The 13,830-nt window shown below is 38.8% G+C and overlaps 1 protein-coding gene across 6 annotated transcripts in view; it reads right to left on the minus strand.

The window, feature by feature from the left end:
* SGCG (sarcoglycan gamma) overlaps positions 1-13,830 on the minus strand; it is a 161,413-nt gene that overhangs the window by 26,501 nt on the left and 121,082 nt on the right. For all 6 annotated transcript variants that reach the window (XM_076328099.1, XM_076328098.1, XM_076328102.1 and 3 more), the window contains one exon: positions 7,743-7,862. In XM_076328099.1, the coding sequence (XP_076184214.1) occupies positions 7,743-7,862 (120 nt within the window). The remainder of the gene's footprint in view (positions 1-7,742; positions 7,863-13,830) is intronic.

Consider the following 13,830-nt stretch of genomic DNA (forward strand, 5'->3'; position numbering starts at 1 on the left):
TGTTTTCCTCGCTCAGATTTTCATCTTGGATTACAGTGAATGAGTTGTAATTTCACTGAAATACATAATGCCACAATACTACCTGTGCTAACAAAAGACTTGACTTGTCAGTAACTTTGAATGATGTCCAAACATATGATTTATCAGGGGGGATAGCTTGATCTTAATGTCTTCCAATTGTGGTTCTGGGAAGTCTTTAGGTATGCCTACGTTAGGAGGTAATGTGACCTGAAAAGGGTGGATTTATGGAGTGATACAGTTGGTGCTAAAGATCTGCTGCTCATACTATACAGATTTAGGGGATTTTACTTTGGACCAACTCTAATCTCATCCTGTGGACTTAAAACATATTTGCAATTTTGATGAAGTAAATGCATTCTTGGAGCCCATTTCCCAGTTTGGTTTCATCCAAAAGCAATCCACTGTATTCACTCCCTGACTCCTCCATTTTATAAACCAGTGAGAACTGTCAGAACCATCAGATCTGCAGCAAAAGTGCAGTCCTGACTGAACAAAATGCTGTTGCGGATGCGTATTTTGGCTTGATGACCTTGGAAGGCATTTTTTAATTTCCTTTATTTTCCCCTTCCTTTTTCTTACTCATGCATGCATCTACTATGCCAACATACGTTCTATGGTGTGCTCTTCCACTTGGGTATGGTTTGGAATCCACTTTTCTGTTAGACAGTTGTTAAAATTTTTCAGCAATTTTCAGTACCAGCTTAGCTGTACTGTGTCATAGGATGAGATGAAGATACGATACAAGTGAATTCCCATGCTTAGATAAGCTGCATAGCTTCTTGTAATGCCAATTGTATGAAACTGCATAGTTTGAAATTTCATGCCTTGCTACACTGCTGCATATCCTCACATACGATGGCCACGGTGGTAGAATTTGACTTTGTGCCAATTTCTTGATATCTAAATAATAGTGTCACATAGTGAGGATCTTGGTGCAGTTTCTGGATACAAGATCCATTTCCATCTCGTTTTAAGGTCTGTAGGAAAAGCTGAGCATTTGATAACACTGCTATTCTGGAGAGAAAGACATACCAATTATCACCTGGCTTCTTCCAGTTGTCTGAAGAAGGCCTCATCTGCTTCCTCCCAATCAGGTGGTCTGCAGTACACACCCGCCACAGTGTTGCCCATGTTGATCTGCCCTCTAATCCTGACCCATTAGCTCTCAGCTGGCTCCTCATCCGTCCGGAGGCTGAGCACCATGCATTCCCGCTGCTCTAGCACATAAAAGGCAACTCCCCACCTCGCCTTTCCAGCCTGTCCTTCTTGAGGAGTGTCTATTCCAGTGAAGTATTTTGAGTGGCACATTTGTAAAGCACCTTAACTGTTTGCATGTTATAATATGTCATTACTGCAGATACAATCCTCACATTGAAAGCACTGAAATGGCCAGTGCATACTGGAGCAGCTCCATGGAACCTAATGGTATGACACTGGTTTACTGCTATTAAAAAACTAGTCCTATGTTTGCATTTTTATAAATTTTCCTGCTATGTCTATGTGTAAAAAACCCAATTTTTTATTTAGTCCACTTGCTATAAGCCATATAGTTTCAATTATTAGAAAGATCAGGGAAGGAAATCATCAATTCCATTAATATTTTGCAAAGGTAACATTAATGACTATTCACAGAATCATGAAATAGTGTATCTAGCCATCAGAGTAATAATCAGAGTAATAAAAGGTAAGTGGAGCCTAGTAGTTTAACTACATGAATACAGACTATTATCTGCTACTGCTGACAAAATAATAAATAATGACTTCAAAAGGAAAAGATGTGTCTCTCAAACTCAGTTGGTGAGTTCTGTCTCCACATTAGACATCACCAGCATAGGCAGACTCTGAAAAGCTCTACTCTGTGCTCTGCCTGATTTTCATATAATTCCTTTGTCATCTTTAGAAATCCATACAATCACTCATCATTATTGATTTGTAGTTCCAAAATGGATTAAAAGTGGAATTAAAGGTTGTAAGTATTTGTACCAGTGGCTTCAGGGAAAACCATGAGAAATTAAGTTGCACTCTTTCTCTTAGACACCCAGGTGAAAGTCAAGAAACTGAGGTACCAGAGAATGAAAGGCAAGCACAAAATACTAAGGTCCTCTAGCAGATTAATTAAACGCTATCATCTTCTGTACTTCTTGCACCTTTTTTGTATGCAGTATAGCACTGGGTATGACATTATTAAATAAATTTATATCTTTGAATTGTAAATGAGATGACAACTTGGCTGATAAAGGTGTATGGGCATAATAAACTTCCATAGGCATTTACTTTGATGCCACATCACATTTTGATTAAGAGATTAGAGCAACACAAATCAGCCTGGAATGCATTATATGGATTAAAATTGACTGATAGGTCTTAAAACATAATTGCAAACAGAGAACGATGAGTGAGGGGATGTGTTACTAGTGGGGCCAAATGTGATGTAATATTTTATCATGGACTTGGAAGAAAAAAGTAATTACTGATCATTTCAGATGACACAGACACTGGGAAAGAGGCGATAGGAATGTAAAGGACAAGTCACTAATAAAGGGATATCTCAACTATTTTGCAAATATGACTTTATCAGGTCATCCAGGTTTAGGTTTACTTCTCTATACATGAGCTCCCTTCTCAATTATTTAAGCTCACACTAACTTGTCTAGTAATATTTTCTGATCCTGAATGCTTTGCTTTGACAACATTCCTGAACTTTATTACTTGGAAATCTACTTCTCTTTGTAATTAAAATTCAGAATGCCCTACTGAGTCTTGAGGTCACTTTTAAAGCCATCCTCAAAACTAGATCTGCAGCCGGCTCATGAGTGGGCTGACAGTCTCCTGGGGGCACCTGCCACGTGCCAAAGGTGCCCTCACAATGTCTTGTTATGGGATGTGCAGAGCTGCAAGACACAAGGAAGGAAGAGCTCATGGCAGTGGAGGGAACTCTTCTGTCTCACAGGCTTTCCTAATTTCACTCTGGGACCTGTTTATATATAGCCTTTTGTATTTCTCCCACAGCATCTTTTAGACATAAGTTCACATTCGGTGATATAAAAATGAACAGTGTTTGTTTGCATTTGAGATGTAGCTTGATAAGATTATAAAAGAAATTGTATGACCTACTTGTCTGTCTATGAAAGGGATGTGAGCTGATAAATCAGACGCCTCTTCTAGTCCAACTTTTACATTCCTATTAAGGTTTGGACTTTTTGCATTAAAGATGACCAGATACACACAGATGTCAGCAAGAGAAGCCTGGCAAACTTGGTTGCAGGAGGGGAGCGAACATCTATACAAAGAGAGATTTGTGAGGCCTGAGTGCAATCATGGCTGCTGAAGCCTTGTTTGAAATAAACCAGATCCTTGTTTTAGGGATCTGCTCCTGTCTCTTGGTCCGGGACGGCAGGTCTCTTGGCCAAAGCATCACTGTGGCTCAGAAACAAGGCAGAGAGAGCAGAGAGAGACCAGAGAGACCAAACTTCCCAGAGAAGCCCAATTGTATTGTTAGTTCTCAGCCTGTGCAAACCAAGAGCATTGGAGTCAGCACTAAAACCCAGCAATTACAGCATTTTAATTAAACATAATCTTTCCGAATGCCTTTATAAAACAGCATTGTCATTGGAACATTCCTTCCTCACTGGAGGAGACTGAAGCCCATGCTTAGCAGTGAACAACTCTGGGGATCTCACCCTCTGCTTTGCTTTTTGAAGGTGAACCATGAAAGACGAAGACATGAGGGAGCACGTAGCCAGAGGCAGAGCTTCACTTTGCTGGCAGACATCAAGAGTGCTTGCTCCCAGCTGTCCCCTCATGCTGGGCACCTAACATTTTGTATGGCATTACAGATCACTGTCCTGGGAGGTAGGACTGCAGGATTGAAGTCTCCTGGGCCAAGGAGGGAATTCAGCCTCAGTCTCCCACTTCCTAAAACGGACACCCTGCTCTGAAAGACGGGTAAGTGCTAACAGAGATAGTATCACTTGCATGGAAATAGGGGCTAATGGAAGAAAGCCAACAGGAAACATCAGTGTTAATGCTCCAGAGAGAGGGGTGGTGGTGGTGTAAGAGGGCATGAAAAGGCTTATTTACATATTCTAGAGCTGTCACCTCTAAGCAAGAGTAAAACCTTGCCTTCCTGTGAGAAAAATTTCTTCATCAAACAGCATTAAGTTTGAACAGTATGACACTAAAAAAAAAAAAACACCTCAGGAAATATTTTTTTTGAAAATTGCCGTAAACTGATTTTTTGTCTTCATTACCTACTTTATCTTTTAAACTGTAAAGAAATAACATTAATTATGATATGAATATTACTATATTTACTATTTTAGAGTCTATTGTTTATGAATATAACGTAATTTAATCCTAATATACACAAGATCAAGATACTAATTTTCTTAACGAGAGGATTGAAGTCAGCAAGTTTCATTAACACCCCCCCCCCCCCCACTATCAAGCAAGGACTATCTGCCTCTTCAAAGTCTAACAGAATGTTTATTCATACCCTCAAATTGCTTCCTACTTAACTTACCTTCTAAGCAGAAGTGTTTAAATTACACACACATCTTCTCATTGCACTTCAGCATTAGCTACTCAAACTAAAAACCTTTCCACAGAACAGAGCACTAGGAAATCACCGACAATACTCAGCAAATACTTTAAAGAGATTATGAAAGACAAGCAAGCAGAAGGACGAGTAGTAAATTGGAGAAAGGGTGATATAATACACTTCATAAAGACACTGATCACCTCTGCCTTGCCAGGTTTTCTTCAAGAGTGGAGGGTAAGCAGCTGCCTTCTATTAATTTCTTATGTACTCATGACCAAAATATTGCCTTATACAACACTCACGAGATATAAATTATTATTTGTACTTGTTAAAAAGTTTTTTGTGCAGTAGTTGAGACCATTTTATAACTGCTGAATGTTAATTATTTTTCTATTGTATATAATTTTATCTACTTGGGCCTATTTTCTCCCTCCTATGGACAGCCTTCTAGTTGGCAAGTTTGCAGAGCAGGCAAGACAGTGGAGAAACAGGACTCCTACAGCCATGGACTCTAGTCATTTGTGCAGAAGAACTTTGTTTCCAGCCAGTGCTGTGACTTCACTCTTTCTGCCATCACAATATTTTTAGTTATAAAGCATTCAGCTCTTTGCCAGCCAATACACTGTTACAAGGTGGGTTTCACTGTCACCAATGCCAACTGAATGTATAAAACCCTACCAGAACGAAATGATGATGTTCGATACCTCCATAGCAGCATAATAAATGTCTGCAAAAGATGCAATCATTACTGAAATAATATTAGAGAGGATGTAATTGGAGTACATGCTTCTTCAGGTAGCATTAATTGTCATGAAGGGTTAAGTTGAGCTTCAGTTCCATACACTTAAATTTAAGTGTTTATGATGCAGGTGTCACAGATGAGCTAGAGGCAGAATTTAGTTGCCTAATCATATGTACCTACTGTCATCTAAAATAACCTTGTATATTCTGCCTGGCCTCCAGCTGCCACGATCAAAGGAAGTGTCTCCTGTAGGTACAACGATACCATGTGGTGTCTCACATACCCTAAGGTGCTTCAAACTCTGCTGGATGCTTATGTTTAAGCACCTGAACTCAGCCACTATATTCAAGGGAGCGGAACAAGCCATTGAGCTCATCCTAAAGTAGACAACTGCATTTGGTTGGCAGAAGAGCTCTCCACATGCCAGGACTAGGTGTCTCCTTCAAGGCGAGATTAATCATGCTCTAGGCTGCATTGACTGTGTTGACTGGGGTTTCAATTCAGTTGTCAGAACATGGACATCTAGACCCATCTGTGACCCTGTGGGGTATCTGAGACACTTTGCTGATCATGGCTTTCCCCCGGCATCTGCTCTTCTTAGGAGAACAGAGAGAGAGTCTGCCACTGTTTTGTCTACCACATGGGCCAGAAAATGTCTGGTGCAACAGTATGAGGTCAAACATACCAAATTGTTGGAAAATGACATTTCCTGAGGTGTTCGGTTGGATTAGCTTATTCTTAGACTTTTTCATTTTTCCTGAAGTACCATAAATTACAGACATTTGCTACTGTATTATATTTTAGTTGAAAATTGTCAGGTTTTCTTACAAATTGTTACTGAGCTTCATAATTCACATAAATAAGGAGAAATAAAATCAAATAGTTCACTATATTGTACATAAAAAACTGCAAAATACTCTTTGTGTATTTTAAGCCTGAGGTATTCTGTTTCTTATGGTATGAACTTTTCAAAATTTATTTCACATTGATCTTGTTCTCAGTTTAAAAAATTATCTCAGTGTGCAAAGTATTACTAATTTATCCTTCATGCTAATAGTATCATTTAAATCACAATTTTAATAAATTAATTTGGAGCAAAGTAGGCATGAAACTCCTTTCATATTAATTTTACGCTGAAATAACCTCAATGAGCTTAATGGATTTGCTTTTGAATTGTACTACAGTGTAAAAAAGAAACAGGCAATGTGTTTTTCTACAGTATCTGCTAAAGTAAACAATTATCCTTGCAGTGTAAAGATTAATATTGGACGAGTCAGAATACATGTTTTAGCATAACAATTTCAACTCGTGTATGAATGATTTTTACTTACTTTGAGCAGAGATAGACCTTTTCCAAATCAGTTAACAATTATGAAGTTTTTCATATCTTTGTTAAACATGCTTTTCTATTAAAGTTTAGCACCCCTTGGGCAAACAATAATTATTTGATATGGTTTCCTGGATAAACAAAGTTGTAATTTCAATTAGGTTAAAAAGTAAAAAACTTAAGATAAGACCCTCAGGCGTAATCAAAATTTATTAACACAGTTGTTATAACTTAACTTTGGCTTTGAAACTTTAATTATATTGTTACAATCACATTTGTAGTTTTGCACAGTGAAATAATACAAATATATCCATTCAAATTAAGACCTCAAGATTTCAGAGGACCAATAATTAGCCAAAGTTAAACATGATAGTTGCAATCAGGTAAAAATATTAAAAATATAATTGAAAACAAGTTACAGGATAATTTCAGTATTTCCTTTGATGGACCTTGATCTATTGGTTTTAATGCAACCTTACACCTGGAAAATGAAGGTTGACTTTATCAGGTCATATGAAAGGAAATAGCTTTTCATGTGATAACTTTGGCATCTTACTTTGTAAAGGAGTACTTTGGTGATTTGCAGAAATAGCGTAAGACAAACTTGTCTTTTGACAGATGACATTTTAAATATACTACGAATACCATCCTGTGACATACGTGCTACACACAGAGCAGAAATACAGTGGCTTTCACTTTGAAAGATAAAGCCATATAAAAATATCAGAGCGCGCCTAAAAAGTTTTCACAAATAAAACTCAATACAACTCAAACTGGAATATCTAGAATTTTTTCAGCCTCAGTTAACAGTGTGCAATGGAAATGTTAAATAATTCAGAAAAAAAATGCACCAGTACAGTTCCAATCACTAATGGCTTTAAAATAAAATACACACAGAGATATATACATATTTATATATACATATTATTACTTTGCTGTTAAAAGCTCTTACTAATTATTTATTGAAAAAGGTCATAATATCTTCAGATTTCTATTTCCTAATGAGGTAAAACCAGAACTTCTGTTCACACACAATTATGTATTTAAAAATGCCATTTTTATTGTTCTTTTCTTGTGGCTATTATTTGGGCATTTCTTAAACTGTTACAAACCTGTGACTCGAAGTTTATCTGTGCCAATCACAACCTCATTTTCATCCACTGTAAAAAGTGGCTTGCCGTCCTTTGAGTTGATCTGAAATTGCTGACCATGGAATTCTACCATTTTAGGACCTGCAAAGCACAGTAGAATAATGGAATAATTACATCAGCTTTCTTCAATTTTCTATATAAATTGCTAATAATTTGAATTGTGGTCTTAATAATTTAATGACTCATTCAAGTACATTAAGGATCACGAAGCACCCAGATATTCTAAGGATAGTGGCCCTGTAAGTACTGAAATTGGATAAGTATTCATATGATCTAATTTGTTGTTCAAAACTGTGCCTGGAGTCATGCTTTCAAGTTGGGTTTCCAGGGAATTTAGGAAATCCCTCAGAATTGATCAAGACAAATAATCATGCTCTTGGTGTTGAAACTGCTAAGATTCTTTGATCAATTTATCATCTTTTTTTTTTTTTAGACATAGAAACTATTTATTAAAGTCTTTGCAGCATCATCCCTTTTGATTAGGGAGGCTCAAACGCGTTAAAATGACAAAAATCCCATGTCAGGGTAGGACCCTCAGCTCTTCATAACAAATGCCAGTTTAGCTCTAGATATCTAACAAATGTTACAGATCATGTTCTTGGAAGAGTTTCAAAACACTGTCAGAGTATTTGCAATTGGATCTGGAACTCCAAAAATTAAAATAATTGTGGGCAAGAGAGTCTTTACATATTACCAGATCCTAAATTCAGTAAAACATTCTGTTCTAGAGCGTTGGCTTGATAAGCGGATATAAATCAAACCCTTAATATCCCCCTTTCTAAGAACCTGATCAATTAAAAATAAGCATCACATAAGTTTCAATGTCTATTTCATAGAATCATGAATTATAGAATCGTTTAGGTTGGAAAAGACCTTTGAGATCATTGAGTCCAACCATAAACCTAGCACTGCCAAGTCCACCACTAAACCATGTCCCTAAGCACCACATCTACACATCTTTTAAATACCTCCAGGGATGGTGACTCAATCACTTCCCTGGGCAGCCTGTTCCAATGCTTGACAACCCTTTTGGTGAAGAAATTTTTCCTAATATCCAATCTAAACCTCCCCTGGTGCAACTTGAGGCCATTTCCTCTCGTCCTATCGCTAGTTACTTGGGAGAAGAGACCGACACCCACCTCGCTACAACCTCCTTTCAGGTAGTTGTAGAGAGCGATGAGGTCTCCCCTCAGCCTCCTTTTCTCCAGGCTGAACAACCCCAGTTCCCTCAGCCGCTCCTCATAAGACTTGTTCTCCAGACCCCTCACCAGCCTCGTTGCCCTTCTCTGGACACGCTCCAGCACCTCAATGTCCTTCTTGTAGTGAGGGGCCCAAAACTGAACACAGTAGTCGAGGTGCGGCCTCACCAGTGCCAAGTACAGGGGCACAATCACTTCCCTACTCCTGCTGGCCACACTAGTTCTGATACAGGCCAGGATGCCATTGGCCTTCTTGGCCGCCTGGGCACACTGCCGGCTCATGTTCAGCCGGCTGTCAACCAGCACCCCCAGGTTCTTTTCTGACAGGCAGCTTTCCAGCCACTCTTCCCCAAGCCTGTAGCATTGCATGGGGTTGTGGCCGAAGTGCAGGACCCGACACTTAGCCTTGTTGAACCTCATACAGTTGGCCTTGGCCTATTGATCCAGCCTGTCCAGGTCCCTCTGCAGAGCCTTCCTACCCTCGAGCAGCGGTGCACTCGATCCGCTCGTCCAGATCATTGATAAAGATATTAAACAGAACTGGCCCCAGTACTGAGCCCTGGAGAACGCCACTTGTGACCGGCTGCCAACTGGATTTAACTCCATTCACCACAACTCTTTGGGCTCGGCCATCCAGCCAGTTTTTTTACCCAGTGAAGCGTACGGCCGTCCAAGCCATGAGCAGCCAGTTTCTCCAGGAGAATGCTGTGGGAAACAGTGTCAAAGGCTTTACTAAAGTCTAGGTAGACAACATCCACAACCTTTCCCTCATCCACTAAGCAGGTCACCTTGTCATAGAAGGAGATCAGGTTAGTCAAGCAGGACCTGCCTTTCATAAACCCATGCTGAGTGGGTCTGATCGCCTAGTTGCCCTGTACATGCCATGTGATGGCACGCGGCATTTGATAGAGTGATCATCTAAATCTATGCTCAGAATTAAAGTTACAGAGAACAGTCAAAGCAATTAAGACTCCTTTTCAGCAATTTTTCATAAAAGTAATTCACAGACCGAGAGGCACTGAGCTGCTTCCTTCCCAGTAAGAACCTGTCTTATCATCCATACTCCCATAAATGTTAAATATCTTCCAGACAGTAATTCTCAAAGGAAATAGGACTTTTTGTTAGATCTTACGTTAAAATGGCATTAGGTGATGGATGATTGATACTGCTAAGAAATACATTCAGGTATTGCCTAAAATCTGCATGGTAGCTGATGCGAGAGATGCATACCATAAGGTCCTATACAAATGCCTATTGCTTCACTCAGCAGATGCAAACTATTGCTTTTAATTGCCCACCAAGCATGGAAAGGGTTATAGAAGCCATAATGTCCTAAACTAGGGCAACAATTTTAAGGCATAAAACCCAATACTGATTCTACTTGAAAATGGTCAGAAATAGAGGGCTGAACTCTGCAGTACATTGTACTCTGTTGGACATGTGCACCCAGGCACAGCCTTACTGATCTCAGTTTGGCTTTTCTCTAAAGCTCCCCCAAAGCACATGGCTTCATTTCTGAGAAGTGTATTGCAAAAAGTGAGCTCAGAAAATATCTTCATTCAATGAAAAGGTGTTAAACAGTCATTTTTTTTTACAGCAAAAGAAGCAGTTCTGGGTAAGTGAAGCAAGGATGGACCCCTATCAATGCTTTACCAGAAAATCTGGGTTGTTTTATTGTTCCTGTTTCTGCCCAGCAGCAGTAATGAAACTGCCCATTTATGTAGCGTAGGTAGATTCTTGTTTACTCAAACAAATCAAAGGTCTAAGTAAACTGGCTGCTTTAAACTTGACTGGCACTGCAGATGCCAGTTCCTCATCCTTCCCATTCATCCAACACCATGATTACAATGCTCAGCACGAATGCGGGAAACAAACTAAAGCCTCTGCTGTCTGGCATGATACAGGTTGAGTGATTCAGGCACACTGAGAGTACTACATTTTTGCTGGAAGGGATTTAGGAGTGATTCTTGGTCTCTTCCGTTGAAGATGTTTTACATTGTATAGAAAAGGAAGGTACTATTTGGAGCCCTTATTTCCTCCACAGGAAGGGAACTCAGGTGTCCAGCTTCCAGGGTCAATACGCTGGCTGTAGGACTGCTGGAGAAAAGTTGCTCTACCACCTTTTCTTCTCCTGATGCTGCTTATTGTCAGAGCTCATTCTAAAAAGCATGCAATTAAAATATCTGCTGGATTAGACCCAGTAGATGAGATAGAAATGAGAATGCTTATTCTGTAGGCTCTGACAAGGTTAGGTATTTTTCTTTTCAGTGCTGTCAATATTTTAGTAGGTCTGGCACGCTGGAAGCAAGTATTTTTATATAGCCATAGAATATTTATTGATTAAAAGAATTAATAACTGAGTGAGGATCCTGAAGACTTATATTTTAGGTATATGTACTTTAAAGTAAAGTAGGTGCCCAAGAACTTCCACAGACTCAGTTCTAAGCTGTGAGGTTTTAGAGTGTGGGTAATCTTTAAAATACTAATTAGAAACTGCTGTAAGTGTATTTGTGCAAGCCTGCAAACAATATGCAGCAATACCTCTAAAAGACAACTCAGAAATATACACTGTTAATTTATATATAATTGCTAATTATTTACACATGATCACAGAAAAATACTCTAATATGCTGAAGATACTGTAAGTTTAGAGGGAATGCCATCTACCGATTTCCTTGGTACAAAGGCAGTCAAGCTTTGAAAATAAATTGCTGGACCTGAATATTGTCACTTCTGTTCTTTCCTTCTCAGCACCTTGGTAGACACAGAAGTTTTCATTGATTATAAAGCATTGGAAAAAACAATTGGATTTGAAAGAACTGGAGAAGTGTGACATGATTTGCACGAGGCCTAACTTGATCTTGTCTAGAAATACATTTATCTTCTCGATTTGCTAATTTGCTGAATCTATTTTACAAGCAATCTTGTCAAAGAAAGATTTTTCATGTTTCTCATACTAAGAACAGGAAAGACCTACCTCAAACAGCATGAATCGATTAATTTAATTTGTACATCTGCATATTGCCAGGAAATTGACAGTTTTTTGTTAATTGGATTGTTACGGAATGTAGATTAATTCACAGAGAGATGTGACATGACAAAAGAAAATAGTTAGAAGATATAGGAGCTGCTTTAACTGTTTGAATTTAGGATGAATATATACACACTAAATAGCATTTACATACCTTGGACCAAATTAATTTTCTCTCACCTAACCAAAGTAAACAAATGCATGTTGTGCAGACTGACTTTCTCAGCTGTCCTCTCTAATGCAAATTTCAGGCATGGTGTCCATACAGAACATCATACTGATACAACTGGAGATGCAATATATACCAGTTTAATTAAACTGATCCATGTATGGACTGACTCCATTCCCACAGTGACTGGAACAAGGCTGGGATTCAGCCTTTCCACTCCCAGCTAATTGTTTTTAACATTAGACCACGTAAGTCCATGCTTGGGCCCTCCTCTTTTCTTCCACTCAATTAATATCTCATTATTCCAGGCAAGGCAAACACCTTTAACAGGAGAAATTGAGGGAGTCCTACCTTAAAATAATGAGATGGGGAAAAACAGAGAAAAATCTCCTTAGACAGAAGAACAAGAGGTCTAACAGGATTTGTAGAAAAGTGCTCATCCTGGCTGAGCAGTAAGTTTTAGCAAGCTAATGAATACATCTATACCAATAAATTAGAGAAAATCAAGTCAGAGGAGACACAAGTACTGCCAATTTCTGCTAATCTGGTAGCACGCTCCTTGGCACCATCTCGACCTGTGCCACACAGTGACCTCCCAGACAACGCCCCTGACCAGGGTCTGTTCCTCACAGATGGGATGGATGAAGCTCTCCAGCTCTGGAGGGAAGTGGGCTTAGCTGTGTAATGAGAGTTGTACCATGCCATCTGCCCCTGGGGCAGGCTGTGGGTCCTGGCCTGGTTTGGTTGCTAATGTAGACGTAGTCTATTCCTACCTGCTAAACACTTTCCTACTTTAGATGTTTCCGGTCATGCACTGAGTGACTCATTAAGGTATTTAGGGATTTTTATTGCTTAAGAAAAGTTTGGTGCCTGTTAGTCTTAACTTTTTTTCTGCACAAGAGTTAGGAGACTCTAAACATTGAATTTAAGCATGTAGAGGGAGAGTTAGGCAGGATCTAAGACTGGTGCATTGTGAACTACGCCCATTATATTTTAAAGCTAGACTTAAATAAGAAAAAACACTACAAGCACTAAGAGCACTCACTGCACATTATATACTTCCCAAAGTAGTCTTAACTGGTGGCTCTTTGAAACTACATCTCATGGCCTTGTCCATGCTCGGTTTGCATCCAGATTTCTCTCCTGTTTGATCCTTGTCCTTGCAAACTTGAATAAATCTTTAACAAGAATCTTTAGGTCCATAGTTTTCTCAACACAAATGCTCCAGTAAAGTGGGACAAGGATTGTCAAATAGATAATCATTATCAAAGAATGGTATGTATAATAAATGATGCATTTTAAATCTTTAGAGGGAATGCTAGGGTAAACCAAATTCAAGCATATGTTTTATTTATGTTAGAGATGAGACACCTCAGTATATGTGGAACAACCTTCAAAAAGCAAAAATAGGCTTCTAAAGAAATGCGGATAAATTTATGTAACCTAAAGTAGCCATTAATTTCTCTTAGTTGTATTTCACAATACACATGCACTAGCTATATTGCAATAACATTAATTGTATTGTGATCCCAGTAAGATTAATTTTCAGCTCATAAACAGCAGCCAAATTCAATACCTGAAACTTTAATCTCCTAATTCCTAAACGCATTTTGTTTACAACCCTAGTATGTTAACTACATATAAGTCAAC

The sequence above is a fragment of the Aptenodytes patagonicus genome, chromosome 1, assembly GCF_965638725.1.
Source record: "Aptenodytes patagonicus chromosome 1, bAptPat1.pri.cur, whole genome shotgun sequence".
Classification (NCBI taxonomy): Eukaryota; Metazoa; Chordata; class Aves; order Sphenisciformes; family Spheniscidae; genus Aptenodytes; species Aptenodytes patagonicus.